Source organism: Macaca mulatta, chromosome 10 (genome assembly GCF_049350105.2).
Source record: "Macaca mulatta isolate MMU2019108-1 chromosome 10, T2T-MMU8v2.0, whole genome shotgun sequence".
Classification (NCBI taxonomy): domain Eukaryota; kingdom Metazoa; phylum Chordata; class Mammalia; order Primates; family Cercopithecidae; genus Macaca; species Macaca mulatta.
The window spans coordinates 80085522-80101752 of record NC_133415.1 but is presented as its reverse complement, the minus strand read 5'-3'; the positions used below and the strand labels follow the sequence as shown (position 1 = coordinate 80101752).

The following is a 16231-nucleotide window of genomic DNA, read 5'->3' as shown; positions in this document are numbered from 1 at the left end:
TTTCTTTCCTCTTTTTCCTGATTAGTTTTTCTAGAGATTTATCAATTTTATTAATATTTCCAAAGAACCAGCTTTGGTTTCAATAATTTTTACTATTATACATTTATTTTCTATTTCATTGATATCATGCTTAGTTTTTTTACTTTCTTCCTTTTACTTTTTCTTGGGTTTAACTGGCCTTTTAGCTCCATGAAAATGCAGCTCATTGGTTTTTGTCTTTCTTGCCTAATATATGAATTTTTATGTAGTTCAAATAATCTATATCCTTACGGGGTTTTTGCTTGTTTTACATTTTATTTCTTTATGTGAAAACAGTAACATTTTCACGTAAAGAAACTATTTTCACGTAAAGAAATAAAATGGACCAGACATGGTGGCTTATCCCTGTAATCCCAGCACTTTGGGAGGCTGAGGTGGGAGGATCACTCGAGCCCAAGAACTCAAGACCAGCCTAAGGAACATAGTGGGACTCTGTCTCTACAAAAAATTTAAAAATTAGCCGGGTTCGGTGGCTCATGCTTGTAATCCTAGCACTTTGGGAGGCCGAGGCTGGTGGATCATTTGAAGTCAGGAGTTCTAGACCAGCCTGGCCAACACGGTGAAACCCCATCTCTACTAAAAATATAAGAATTAGCCAAGCATGGTGGTACACGCTGTAATCCCAGCTACTTGGGAGACTGAGGCAGGAGAATTGCTTGAACCTGAGAGGCGGAGGTTGCAGTGAGCCAAGAATGTGCCACTGCACTCCAGCCTGGGTGACAGAGCGAGACTCTGTCTCAAAAAAAGAAAAAGAAAAAATTAGCCAGGCATGATGGTGTGTGCCTATAGTCTCAGCTACCTGAGAGGCTGAGGTAGGACTGCTTGAGGCTGGGAGGTTAAGGCTGCAGTAAGCTATGATCATGCCATTGTACTCCAGCCTGGGTGACAGGGTGAGACCCTGTCTCAAAAAAAAATTAATAATAATAAAATAAATAATAAAAAAATAAATAAAATGAATTCCATTAGAAGTCATTAAAATTAGGCTTGATTCGTTAATTCATTTTGCTTATTTGAATATTTTAATTACATCTGCACGTTTTCCCAAAACTGAACTTGTTACTTCCAGCTACAACATGGATAAATTTGTGCTCACCTTTTTCTTCTATCTGTGGCTCAAAATTCATCCCTTCTAGAAAGTTTTCCCTTAAATTAACTTGATTCTATGAAGTTAATTTGATTCCTCCATTACTCTAACTCCCACTAAATATCAAATATTTTACACTGCACTATTTTATTTTGCATTGCTAAACAGATATCTAAAGAGTATTTAAGAAGGCATGATTAACAATGCTGAACAGTGCTAGAGAAATTATAAAACTGTGTAGCTTATGGCCACTGCAAATTTGTGGTCTCCAGTCTCAGCCTGATTCTCCACATTGTTCTCTAATCCTTCTATCTATTCATGCTCAGTATCCTAAGCTTTCATGCAGTGGTTCTTTCAAACCCTTGACACTCTCTTTAAGTGTTACCCTATCACTCCCTCCCCTATAATTTTCTTTTTTTTTTTGAGACGGAGTCTTGCTCTGTCACCCAGGTTGGAGTGCGGTGGCCCAGATCTCAGCTCACTGCAAGCTCCGCCTCTGGGTTCACGCCATTCTCCTGCCTCAGCCTCCCGAGTAGCTGGGACTACAGGTGCCCGCCACCACGCCCGGCTAATTTTTTGTATTTTTAGTAGAGACGGGGTTTCACCGTGTTCGCCAGGATGGTCTCAATCTCCTGACCTCGTGATCCACCCGCCTCGGCCTCCCAAAGTGCTGGGATTACAGGCGTGAGCCACTGCGCCCGGTCTATAATTTTCAACTGTCAATTTTTTACTACACAGATAAATCAAGGGGGCTGTCATGTATGCAAGCTTTCTCACTCCCAGCTCCACATGGCTATGAGTGTTTTGTTTTCCACAGTTACCCTCATCTCCGTCTTAAGAAAAGGTGTTCTCCTAATTAGGAATAATATTGCTATCTCTCTTATGTGTGTGTCTTTTCACCTCTATGATTTATTCTTTCTCATAAATCTTCCACAATTGGCTCATTCTCCTTAATGTATGCATAAACATACCAAAATCTCTATCTTACAAAAAAACCCAGCACTAAAATACTTCCTTGATTCTATAGCAACTCCTTCTCCCCTCAACCTAATCTTTTCTCAGCCAAGGTTCTTCAAAGACAGCGTTATATTCCTTGTATCCACTTTCACCTACTAGCTAGGTCTTGCCCCATTATAGCCTCTACTATCCCTTACCCTATACTATGGAAATTTTTCTACCAAAGATTAAGGATGCAAACCTTATTGTCAAATGTAATACGAACTTTTCAATTCTTATCCTCTTTGTGAGCAGCTGACATAATTGACTCAATCCATTGAAACACTACTTGTGAGGCATCTTTCTCACAATATTCCCTGCCCCGGTTTTTTTTTTTTTGGAGACGGAGTCTGCTCTGTTGCCCAGGCTGGAGTGCAGTGGCACAATCTCAGTTCAAGGCAACCTCCGCCTTCTGGGTTCAAGTGATTCTCCTGTCTCAGCCTCCTGAGTAGCTGGGATTACAGGCATGTGCCACCACGCCTGGCTAATTTTTATATTTTTAATAGAGACAGGGTTTCACCATGTTGGCCAGGCTGGTCTCAAACTCCTGACCTCAGGTGATCCACCCATCTTGGTCTCCCAAAGCGCTGGGATTATAGGCGTGAGCCACCATGCCCGGCCTCGATTTTCCTCTTATCTCCTGCTAGTCCTTCTCAGTCTCTTTTAAGGGCTCCTCTTAAATATCAATGTTTCCTTAGGATTCTGCCCTGGGCCCATTTTATTTTACTATACACATTCTCTCTAGGCAACACTCCTGGCTTCAGCTTCTACCTATTAATTACATGACCTCCTTTTTCCAGATCAGACTTCTCACAAGCTTTAGAGCTATACATCCAACTAAGTATTAAACATCTTGACAGTTACTCAGGGAACTCAGACCCCCATCTCTGAAATGGAATCTATCATCCTTTCACTGAAAACGTGCCATTTCATTTTCTATCTCTCTGAAGGGATTGCTATCTACCCAGCTGCCTAAGCCAGAAGTCCAAGATTCTAAACTTATCCCCTTTTCTGTCCTTAATGTTCAGTCATTAATTTCTGTTTATTTTCACCTCCCAAGTATTTCTTACAACCACAACATCTTTTCTAGAACTACTGTCATTATCTTGGTTCAAGACCTCATAATAAATGTAGCCCCAAAATTTCCCTGTATTCTTCAAAATTTATTTTTGATTATTATTAAAACATAATACATAATAATTGTACATATTTATGGGGTACATGTAATATTTTGATACAAGCATAATGTATAATGATCAAATCAGGGTAACTGGGATATGCATCACCCCTCTCTATTTTGTTTTTAATTTTATCCAAGTTACATATGTTGTCATATGTGGCTCTACAGGGTTAACAACAAAAAAATCAGCAGTCATCTGCCCTCTTCCCAAGAGATAACCCATTTTTTCCCCCTTTAGCTCACTATTTTGATCCTGACTTCCAAGTTTCTAAGTAACTTGCTTGTGTTGGTACTTCTTGATTTTTTAGTCTTAGGCATATCTAATGACTTCCTACTAGGGAACCATTCATTCATTTACCCAACAAATACTTATCAAGTGCTTAATATTGTGCCAGGTACAATTCTGGGTGTTTGAGATAAAACAAACAGAATAACCATCAGGGAAAAAAATGAACAAACATAAATTAGAATATAATTCATTATAAAATAGGATCTTTCTTTGCAAGGTAAGATGCCCTTCTTTTGTGTTCCAGCAGTGCCCTGTTCACAGCCCTATCATAGTCAGCACATTCTCTACTACAATCCTGTGTATGACTGTGGTTGGTGGTGACCGTCTTGTTTAGACCTAAGTTATATTCTTCCTATGGTTCTGATGAGTCCAGTGGTGGTGACTGGAAGGAGCTCTCTGCAGAACAGAAGAACCTCCTGGGAAGGTGCTGGAGAGCTTAGGTTATCATAAAAAACGAGCTAGGGTAGTTCTGGAGGAGCTGACTCCACGGATCTCTAGATTAACTGCAAAGACTTGTTAAATCCCAGTTTACTATTTGAAACATTAAAGGTAACAAATTAGGATCATCATAAAGGAAAGCTCCTTACGTCATGATTAAATTTTTAAAATTGGCTGGGCGCAGTGGCTCATGTCTGTAATCCCAGCACTCTGGGAGGCTGAGGTGGGTGGATCACAAGGTCAAGAGATCTAGAATATCCTGGCCAACATGGTGAAACCCTGTCTTGACTAAAAATACAAAATTTAGCTGGGCATGGTGGCGGGCACCTGTAGTCCCAGCTACTCGGGAGGCTGAGGCAGGAAAATGGCGTGAACCCAGGAGGCAGAGCTTGCAGTGAGCAGAGATTGTGCCACTGCACTCCAGCCTGGTGACAGAGCAAGACTCTGTCTCAAAAAAAAAAAAAAAAAAAAAGATTTTACCAATGACTAGTAAATGAAGTTTAGAAATGTTTGAACATTTCTGATTAAACATGACAATTCAATTTTAGTGTAACAGATCCTAATTTCTGGCCTTGCTAGCTTATTTTTTAATCTTTTAATTTTTTTTTTTTTTTTTTTTTTTTGAGACACAGTCTCACTCTGTTGCCCAGGGTAGAGTGCAGTGGCGCGATCTTGGCTCACTGCAACCTCTGCCTCCAGGGTTCAAGTGATTCTCATGCCTCAGCCTCCCAATTAGCTGGGACTACAGGCTTGTGCCACCACACCCAACTAATTTTTGTATTTTTAGTTAGAGATGGGGTTTCACTTGTTGGCCAGGCTGGTCTTGAACTCCTGACCTCAAGTGATCCGCCCGCCTTGGCCTCCCAAAGTGCTGAAATTACAGGTGTGAGCCACTGCACCTGGCCTGTTAGGCTGATTATAAAAAAGGATAAGGCTGGGTGTGGTGGCTCATGCCTATAATTTCAGCATTTTGGGAGGCAGAGCTGGGAGGACTGCTTGAGCTCAGGAGTTCAAGACCAGTCTGGAAAACATAGTGAGACTTTGTCTCTACAAAAAATACAAACATTAGCTGGGTGTGGTGGTGTGTGTCTAGAGTCCCAGCTACTCAGGAAGCTGAGATGGGAGGATCACTTGTGCTAGAAGGTTGAGGCTTCAGTGAGCCTCATGTCACTATACTCCAGCCTGGACAACAGAGTGAGACACTATCTTGGAGGAAAAAAAGAAAAAAGATACAAAAGGATAAAATTAAGTACATATCATTATTTTTTCTTTATCACTTTACTTATTTGCTTATTAAAAGGAATACAATGAGGTAAAAGGGTGTTTCATAACTTACTTTTCAAAGAATTTACCCAGAATCACAAACTGGTACATTAGTGGGAGTTTTTTTGGTTTGTTTAAAGTTAAAGGCTTACTTAATTCTTTGACATAGTAATACAAAATATATTATGAGCTATATATTTTAGAATTAAATATTTTACATATAACTCTCCCTTAATAACATTTACTTTTTTTACATTTTGTTATATTTTTATATTTTTTGCCTCTTTAAAAAATAATTTGGTTTTGAATATTAAATTTACATATTTCTGAGTTAAATCAACATTTGTAGAGGAATTATCAAAAAAACTAGTAAGTCTGAAAAAAAAACCATATTTTTATATTCTGAGGTCCTATATATGCTATGGCTAATTCTCTAATTTTAAAAAATGCTGAATATTTATATAATGTTTATCAAACTATTATTAATTTATATTTGAGTGTTTTACTATATTGGAATTGCAGTAATATTAACATTTGTGTAAACACACAAAACCTTGCTCTTCTTGCTAGAAAGAGATGTAAAAATCTGAACTAGTCGAACAGTCTTAAAAGAACTCATGTGGTGAGTTCAGATGTGGTGGCTCACCCCTGTAATCCCAGCACTTTGGGAGGTTGAGGCGGGTAGATGGCTTGAACTCAGGAGTGCAATCCCAGCCTGGGAAACATGGCAAAAGTCTGTCTCTACCAAAAATACAAACAAAATTAGCCAGGTGTGGTGGCAGGCGCCTGTAGTCTCAGCTACTTGGGATGCTGAGGTGGGAGGATCGCTTGAGCCTGAGAGGAAAGCTGTAGTGAGCAGAGACTGTGCCACTGCACTCCAACCTAGGTAACAGAGTGAGAAACATCTCAAATAATAATAATAATAATAAAGAACTCATTGTCCATTGGTAATAATAAATGTGTTTACGATGCAAAAAAAAGTGTAACACAAAAATATATTAAATGCTGCAGCAAGTATTTACATGTATGTACCTCATATTTTTTTTTTTCTTTCCACTAAGGAAGGTGTTGTAATAGACAAACACAAATGCTTCGGTGTTTACAATTACAAATACCCCAAGTCTAGAACTTAAAAGTGGCAGTACTTTTTTTGGGACTTCTTCAGTTAACGGTTACTTTACACAGTGCTAAGCTTTTTACTCTTAATTACATTTTTGGATGATATTTATATCCCATTGTCCTAGAACACTGTGATCAAACTTTTTTTTTTTTTTTTTTTTGAGATGGAGTTTTGTTCTTGTTGTCCAGGCTGGACTGCAATGGCATGATCTTGGCTCACTGCAATCTCTCCCTCCCAGGTTCAAGGGATTCTCCTGCCAAGTAGCTGGGATTACAGGTGCCCACCACCACACCTAGCTAATTTTTGTATTTTTAGTAGAGACAAGATTTCACCATGTTGGCCAGGCTGGTCTCAAACTCCTGACCTCAGGTGATCCACCCACCTCAGCCTCCCAGTGTTGGGATTTTGGACGTGAGTCACCGCACCTGGCTGATCTAATTATTTAAGTAATAGTTTAATAGAAATGTTAGAAAAAGGAATTTCTGGAAATAAACAGGTTTTGTAAAGGTTTTTTCTGTAGATTACAATTATATTTGTCTCAAGTATTTAATTAATTTGAGGAAAAAATAAAAGTCATAAGCAGTCAACATATCTATGAGATATAAGGAGCATCCTTTATGTTTCTTTATTATTTTATTTTTTGAGACGGAGTCTTGCTCTGTCACCCAGGCTGGAGTACAATGGCACGATCTTGGTTCATTGCAACCTCCGCCTTCTGGGTTCTGGTGATTTTCCTGCCTCAGCCTCCTAGGCAGCTGGGATTACAGGCATGAGCCACCATGCCCAGCTAATTTTTGTATTTTTGGTAGATACGAGGTTCCACCATGTTGGCCAGGCTGGTCGAGAACTCCCAACTTTAGGTATCAGAAAAGTAGGGGAGGCCGGGCTCAGTGGCTCGTGCCTGTAATCCTAGCACTTTGGGAGGCCCAGGTGAGCGGATCACCTAAAGTCGGGACTTTAGCTAACAAGGAGGCCATACCTTCTTGAAAAGCAATTTTGAAATCTCTGTGAGAGTAGTTAAATCTTGGAGATAGACAATGACATATGTGTATTTTGTAAAAAGGCAGAAAGGCAGAAAAATGAATAAGGACAATTTTCTCCTACAGAGTAAAACATTTCATCAGTAGATAAGATTGAAGATTATATAAAGGTGTTTTACTGATTACTAATGCACAGATTAAAGTATTAAGCCATCTTAAGTTTTTAAAATTTTGCCAATTCTCATACTTCATTTTTAAAAAAAAATCTGAGGATAGAAACTTGATTATTGATTGTTTAACATATTTTGAAGTAACATAGAATGAAAATTGGTTACCTAATCAAGTAGCAACAGAAGAGTAAACTAAGGATGAAGACAAATATAGCAGTACCAAAAACCACAATATATATGTTGAGAGGCAGATTCTGGAATCCAATATTAGGCATCCTGAAGTTGTAATGTGGGAAATCCGAGCTCATGGATGAACTGTGGGGGAAGAAAAGAATGGAAAAAAAAATAGGTAAAGACTAAGAACAAAGACAGCATTATCATTGTGCACGTACAGAAGCACAATGACCCCATCTGAAACAAATATGGTAGACAAAGTGTTAATATTCTTGCCATTCATTCATTCACCATGCCAAATATTTACTACTATGTACCTGGCACTATTTCAGAGACTGGAGATTCTACATAAAAAGCTTTGCAAGTTGCATTTATTCACTAAAAGGCATTTCACTGAAATAATGCCAGTAATTAATAAACATGAAAATGTTCAACCTCAGAGAAGTGCAAAAAGAAAAAAAGTTTTAAGATTCTTCAAACTCTTTAGCCTTTAACCTAATAACCCTTGAAGTAGCAATATTTATAATGCTAAAATATTAGAAATAACTGAGATATCTCACAAGGAGATAATAATTAATTATATAGTCATATGTTACAGTATTAAAGGGTCATGAAAACATTTTAAAGTAATTTTTTTTTTCTTTTGAGACACGGTCTTACTCTGTCACCCCAGGCTAGAGTGCAATGGTGTGATCTCAGTTCACTGCAGCCTTAATCTCCCAGGCTCAAGTGATTCTCCCGCTTCAGCCCCCCAAATAGCTAGGACTACAGGCACGTGCCACCATACCTAGCTAATTTTTAAAAATTTTTTTGTAGAGATAGGGTCTCAGCATGTTGCCCAGGCTGGTCTTGAACTCGTGGGCTCAAGCAATCGTCCCCACTTGGCCTCCCAAAGTGCTGGTATTACAGGTGTGAGCCACCGCGCCCAGCCAATTTCTCCCCATTTTATATAGACAAGGAAACTGAAGCTTAGACAGTTCTGGTCCCATGGCCATGACTGACCAAGTATGTACACAGCCAGAGCCTCTCCAACTCCAAACTCAGCACTCTCAGTCCATATGCTCCACTGCCTTTCTCATGTGTTACTTTTATAATCAGAAACAGTAAGTGTTGTTTAAACATTAAAAAAAGGACTATTTCTGTCAGTTTGTTTGAGAATACTTACTGATCACTACAGTTAAAATTCCACAGATAAAAGTTGCCTCTCCTGTAAGTGGTAAGCTGTAGTTTGTCATTTTGATTCCTTACAAAATAAAGAGCTCCTGCCAGGCCTGCTTATTAAGACCAAAGACTGATAATGGAATTATAATTATGAATACAACAAATCCAAACCCAAACAAAACTCTACCAAGCAAAGAAAACTTCTACTTTTATTTATGCATGGTACATTAAAAATGTATTCACAGATTTTTAGTTTTCTTGTAGGTTCCCAGAAGAGTGTATTTATACTGTTGACACCACTGAGATGTTAACTGGCTATACCTGAAACCTAAATCTTATTATTAGTTTCTAGTATCTAGTAACATATATCAGGAAGTCAGTACCTGCAAAGAACAACTTCATCCCATGTAAATTCTTCTCTGAGAGCTTCCAAACATAAATAATGGGTAATATTTAATTTTGAACCTTTGGCCATTTTCTGGGTTGGCTCAGAGCAAGTGCTTTTACTCAAATACATATTTAATTTCCTTTTTCCTACATTCAGATCTTCTTAGAAAGGGAAGGAAGGATGTAGTTAAGGAGTGCTTTACCAAATATACATAGCACATACGCTGTGGAGCTATTAGAAAATTACAGGGCACAAAACTTAGCTCTTAACTTTTGTATTTCTGACAGGGCCTCACTTGATGACCCTTGTTATAGCCAAGACTGTCCTTTAATCCCTTACAAATATGCCTCCCCAGACAAGACTGGCTTGGTAAGATATCTCTCACCTTAGAAAATAAGGCATTAGGCCAGGTGCCGTGGCTCACACCTGTAATCCCAGCACTTTGGGAGGCTGAGGCGGGTGGATCACCTGAGGTCAGGAGTTTGAGACCAGCCTGGCCAACATGGCAAAAATGCACCTCTACTAAAGATGCAAAAATTAACCCGGTGTGGTGGCACGCACTTGCAATCCCAGCTACTCAGGGGGCTAATGCAGGGGAATCGCTCAAACCAGGGAGGTGGTAGTGAGCCAAGATTGCTCCACTGCACTCCACCCTGGGCAACAGAGTGAGACTCTATCTTAAAAAAAAAAAAAAAAAAAAGAAAATAAGAGATTAAATATCTGTACTGGGCAAGCTAAGAGAGAGGAAACAGGCAAGTGACAGAAAATGGTATGGTAGAAAGATAGAGAGGTTTGCAGTCAGCAAATCTGGATGCTTGCTCCCGGGATGTCACTGTCTAAATGTCAGAGCTTCATCTATACTTCAATTTTCTCATCTTTCAAATGGTATGACTGTCCTATCGATCAACTTTAAGGAATTCCTGAAAGGATAAAATGAGATAGCAGATAACGAAGTGTCTGAAAACTCTAAGAGGACAAAACTATTAAGGCTTTAGTGTGTGTGTGGAGGGGGGGGGAAGGGAATGACATTAAATCAAAGTAGTAAATAACGGCCAGGCGTGGTGGCTCACGCCTGTAATCCCAGCAGTTTGGGAGGCCAATGCGGGCGGATCACCTGAGGTCAGGAGTTCGAGACCAACCTGACCAACATGGAGAAATCCCGTCTCTACTAAAAATACAAAAATTAGCCGGGCGCGGTGGCAGGCGCCTGTAATCCCAGCTACTCGGTAGGCTGAGACATGAGAATAGCTTGGCGCGGTGGCGGGCGCCGATAATCCCAGCTACTTGGGAGGCTGAGACATGAGAACAGCTTGAACCCGGGAGGCAGAAGTTGCAGTGAGCTGAGATCACGCCATTGCACTCCAGCCTGGACAAAAGAATGAGGCTCTGCCTAAAAAAAAAAAAAAAAAAAAGAAAAGAAAAGAAAGTGGCCGGGCGCGGTGGCTCAAGCCTGTAATCCCAGCACTTTGGGAGGCCGAGGCGGGTGGGTCACGAGGTCAGGAGATCCAGACCATCCTGGCTAACACGGTGAAACCCCGTCTCTACTAAAAATACAAAAAAATTAGCCAGCCGTGGTGGCGGGCGCCTGTAGTCCCAGCTGCTCGGGAGGCTGAGGCAGGAGAATGGCGTGAACCTGGGAAGCGGAGCTTGCAGTGAGCCGAGATCGCACTCCAGCCTGGGGGACAGAGCAAGACTCTGCCTCAAAATAAATAAATAAATAAAGTAGTAAATAACATAAAAGAAGCCTTGACAAAAATAATGTCTCTGGAGAGGATTCCACCAAACCAAGTACCCCTTCCACAGGGAGCTCTTCTGCACTCACTGAGAAGCTTTCTATCAGGTGGCCTGCCAACCTGGCCTCCAGACGCAGGAACTAGAAACCTTGTCTGGCCAAAGGCAGCCAATAATACAGGCTGGGTAGGAGTGAGGCCAGCGGTGTGGGAATGTTGCTCTGCAAGGTCCTCGAAATTGGTACAATTCTTGTAGCATTCTGAACAAAGACTCAGACACACACAGCAGTAGAGGTAGCACTGTCATCAGAGGGAAGAGGCATCTGCCTTGGTGCTGCTGGCGGCTGGATGTTGAGAATTTTGTGAGTCCTCACTACCCAGCAGGGCCTTTTAATAAACCCCAATTACCAGAGGGATCTAGGCTGGTAGAAGATACGTTGATGCAGCATATATTTTAGGAATTTTTCTCCCTTTGTTTTAGTAAATAAAATGGCTTTGCTACAATTGATATGTTGGACCAACAATTTAAGTAGATGGTAGATTATTCCAAGATGTTAATCCTGATCTAGTAATACATTAGTTTTTACAAAATTTTCATCATAATGTATTTTCAGCAGGAGTATTAATCTTTTAATTTATAAAAGGCTACATATTCATCATCTTAGTAATATGCATTCTTTGCTATTGAAGTCTTACACATGTAAGTTATTTAGTAATTGCTCCTCGTGGGAGTAAAGAGGAGAAATAGAACATACAGCACACTGTTGTATCTTACTTGGCATTTCCAACTTCATTCACGTGAAAACCTTTTTTTCCCCTTATGTAAATTCAGTTCTTGAAATCTCTAGCCTCAGCCTAAATTTCAAATCACCCAGTCAGTTTATTAAAACCAAACCCAAACAAACAAACAAAAAAGACAAGAAGATTTGAGTATTTTATCAGCAATCTTAGAACAAAGAAGTTCTAAGAGGGACAGATTACTTGAGATTTGGATGCCTACAGGACCTCAGTTTAACACAATACACCACAGCTAAATGGGGCTGCAGTAGCATTCCTCAAAGCATGCTTGGTAGCCACATTTTTCTTAGATCAGTTCCTATTCCCTGGACAATACCATATCATCTTCCCAGGAGTCAGTATTCTAGTTTTGCTTCAAAAATTCTCAGAAGTGCCAGGCACGGTGGCTCACGCCTGTAATCCCAGCACGTTGGGAGGCTGAGGCGGGCAGATCACGAGGTCAGGAGATCAAGACCATCCTAGCCAATATGGTGAAACCCTGTCTCTATAAAAATACAAAAATTAGCTGGGCGTGGTGACGCATGCCTGTAATCTCAGCTACTCGGGAGGCTGAGGCAGGGGAATCCCTTGAACCATGGAGTCAGAGGTTGCAGTAAGCCAAGATCACGCCACTGCACTCCAGCCTGGCGACAAAAAAAAAAAAAGAAAGAATACAAAATGTAACATGTGGCTGCGTGTGGTGGCTCACGCCTGTAACCACAGCACTTTGGGAGGCCCAGGCGGGTAGATCACGAGGTCAGGAGTTTGAGACCAGCCTGGCCAATATGGTGAAACCTATCTCTACTAAAAATACAAAAATTAGCCGGGCCTGGTGGCATGCGCCTGTAATCCCAGCTTCTCAGTAAACTGAGGCAGATTAGGTTCAACCCCAGAGGCGGAGGTTGCAGTGAGCTGAGATGGCGCCATTGCACTCCAGCCTGGGACACAGAGAGACTCCATCTCAAAGGAAAAAAAAATTGCTCAGAAAGGGGCCTGGGTGCAGTGGTATATGCCTGCAACCCCAGTACTTTGGGAGGCTGAGGGGGGAGGACTGCTCGAGGCCAGGGGTTTGAGACCAGCCTGGGAGACATAGGGAGACCCCACCTCTACAAATAAAAATAAAAATTAAAAAATTAGGTGGGCATGGTGGCACATGCCTGTAGTACTAGTTACTCTGGAGGCTAAGATGGGAGGATCACTTGAGCCCAGGAATTCAAGGTTACAGCGAGCTATGATACTGCCACTACGCTCCAGCCTGGGTGACAAAGTAAGACTATCTCTAAAAAAGAAAGCTTTTGGCATATTAGAAGGAACTAACTTCTTTGTTCTTTATTGAGTATCTTTATGACCACATGAAACACCTTCTGCAAAATCTTTTTTTGAGTGGGTGGATGTGAGGAAAGATTAAAAATTTTAAAAACATGTCACTGATCAGTAGAAAGACCTAAGCTTTCTGATCTAATGGATATGCTGGGTTCTAGAGAGAATTATTTTAAAAATAAGACCTATATTTAGACAGATCCTAGTAAAATTTCTGAATTCTATGATAGAAAAACTGTGACAAGTTTCAAAAAAAAAAAAAAAGTTGTTATAATGGAAAGCATATAGATTTGAGATTTATCTTAGGCCATGAGTATTAGAGTGGGCTTATGGAGTCAGAAAGCCAGGGGTTTAACCATGGATTTGCCAGTAATTTGGGGCTTGTTACTTATCTTTTCTGTCTCAGTTTCCTCATCTGATAAGACAGAATAATACTAGTAACTATTTCATAAAGTTTTAAAGGAATTAAATGACTCCACACACGAAAAGCACTTAGAACAGCACCTGGGCACATACTGGGTACTTGAGAAATGTTAGTTTTCATTATTAACTAAAATACAACAATAAAAGATAATGGAATCACTGTCTGTATCTCCATTAAAAGACAGTCAGGTAGACTTCTGACTCCAGAAAGATGGCATACACATGCATTTCCCTATTTATCCAGCTAAATATAACTAAAAAACATGGACATTAAGTTGGACAGAAGGTAGCACACTAACTAGGGGCCTGGGGACCCAAGGAATAGCATGGTAATGAGTTCTCTGGGCTTTGTATTTGTCTCCTGTATCCCAGACTTAGAGCTGGCAAAGTTGGCAAACCAGAATGCCAACAGGTGAAGACAGAAAAAAAAAAAGCCCCAATGAACCTGTTCTCTCTAGCCAAAGAATCACAAAAGGAGTAGTCTAACAAGACTGAAAGCTTTTAAACAAGAATTGCCCTACTTCAGCTAAACAACCCAGAAAAAACTATGGCCACACCCCTACGGACATGCCAGCAAAGGCTGAAGGCAGAGCCTAGATTTTCACTCTTGCCAGGATGTAACAAGATGCCCCCAGCCATTTTGCTGGGATAGTGTTAGAAAAGGCCAAGTAGGAAGCTGGATTTTTTTTGTTGTTGTTGTTTGTTTGTTTTCTTTTTGCTTGTTTGAGACGGAGTCTTGCTCTGTCGCCAGGCTGGAGTGCAGTGGTGTGATCTCGGCTCACTGCAACCTCCACCTCCCGGGTTCAAGCGATTCTCCTGCCTCAGCCTCCCGAGTAGCTGGGACTACAGGCGCCCACCCCCACGCTCAGCTAATTTTTATATTTTTAGTAGAGACCGAGTTTCACCATGTTGGCCAGCTGGAATTTTTACCCAACATGGTGAAAATGAGGCTCCACCTCAGTGATATCAGTGGAGACTACATGTGGACCCTGACTTCTACCCCTATCCAGCAGTAACAAAGTGTCCTCACTGGGGTGATGACAGAGGAGATCTAGTGAAGAATCAGGATTTTACCACCACCAACTGGCAACAAGCACTCCTACCTGTCCCAGCCAAAGAGGTATCAGTGAAAGCCTAGTTGAGAGCTGGAACTCCATTCCTGCCCTGTCCTTGCCCCCCATGTCAATAGAGGCTGAGTAGGGAACCTGGACTTCTACCTTTACCTGGCATTAATGAAGCAGCATTACAACCCACCGTTTCACTGACACCCACTGGTGTCAGAGGAAGCCAGTTAACACAGAAGGTTTAAATAAAATCCAGAGTCTCATAACATAATACACAAAATGTCCAGGTTCCAACTAAAAATTACTCATCATATCAACACTAGGAAGATCATAAATCAAATGAGAAATGACAATTAACAGATGTTAATGCCAATGACAAAAATGTTAAAATTATCTGATGAAGATTTTAAAGCAGCCATCATCAAAATGTTTAAGCAAGCATTTATGAACATGCTTGAAACAAGTGAAAACACTGAAAATCTCAGCAAAGAAACAGAAGATATAAAGAGGAACACAATAGAAATTATAGAACTGAAAAACACAACAATTGAAATAAAAAAACTAAAACTAAGCGATGGGCCCAACAGCAGAACGGAGAAGAAAGGGGAAAGCATAAGTGAACCAGGGCTGGGCATGGTGGCTGATGCCTGTAATCCCAGCACTTTGGGAGGCCAACGTGTGTGGATCACTTGAGGTCAGGAGTTTGAGACCAGCCTGGCAAACATGGTGAAACTCTGTCTCTACTAAAAATACAAAAATTATCCAGGCATGGTGGTGGGCACCTGTAATCCCAGCTACTCGGGAAGCTGAGGAATCTGTACATAAATGTACAGATTTAAGAAGCTGAACAAACTCCAAAGAGAATAAACCCAAAGAAATCTACAACAAGACACATCATAGTCAAACTTCTGAAAACTAACAACAACAACAACAAAATCTTTTTTTTTCTTTGCAGAGGTAATTGAGTTAAAAGAACAATAAAAATCTTGAAAGCAACTAAGGAGATACCATTGGGGGAAATAATATGAAAGCAGAGATTTCTCATCAGAAACAATGGAGGCCAAAAGGAAGGAACACATTTTTCAAGTGCTGAAAGAAAAGAGCCTTCAACCCAAAATCCTACATCCAGCAAAAATACCCTTCAGGAATGAAACAGGAAATCAAGACAGCCTTGCATGAAGGAAAACAAAGGGAATTTGTTGCTAGCAGATCTACTCTTAAAGAGTGACTAAAGGAAGCTGTCTTAACAGAAAGGAAATAAGAAAAGGAACCTTGGAACATCAAGAAGGAAGAAACAACATGGTAAACAAATATAAGGGTAAATACCATAAACTTCCTTCTCTTGAGTTTTCTAAATCACATTCAATGGTTGAAGAAAACTTATAATTCTCCAACCCGGTTCTAAATGTATTCAGAGGAAATATTTAAGATGAGCATATTAAAAATAAGGGAGGATAAAGGGACATAAAAAGAGGTAAGATTTCTAGCCTGAACTGGTAAAGTATACTAGTAGACTGCATATATAATATAATGCCTACAGCATTCAGTAAGAAAACTATACAAAGACATACACTCGAAACACTACAAAAAATCAAAAAGAACTTCAAAAAATTATTCAAGTAACAGAAACAAAAA

The 16231-nt window shown here is 40.3% G+C and overlaps 1 protein-coding gene across 2 annotated transcripts in view; it reads right to left on the bottom strand.

Annotated features, from left to right (window-relative positions):
• The window catches only part of RNF24 (ring finger protein 24), a 92856-nt gene that overhangs the window by 29614 nt on the left and 47011 nt on the right, over window positions 1-16231 (bottom strand). For both annotated transcript variants that reach the window (XM_028828216.2, XM_028828218.2), the window contains one exon: window positions 7725-7874. In XM_028828216.2, coding sequence (XP_028684049.1) covers window positions 7725-7874 — 150 coding nt within the window. The remainder of the gene's footprint in view (window positions 1-7724; window positions 7875-16231) is intronic.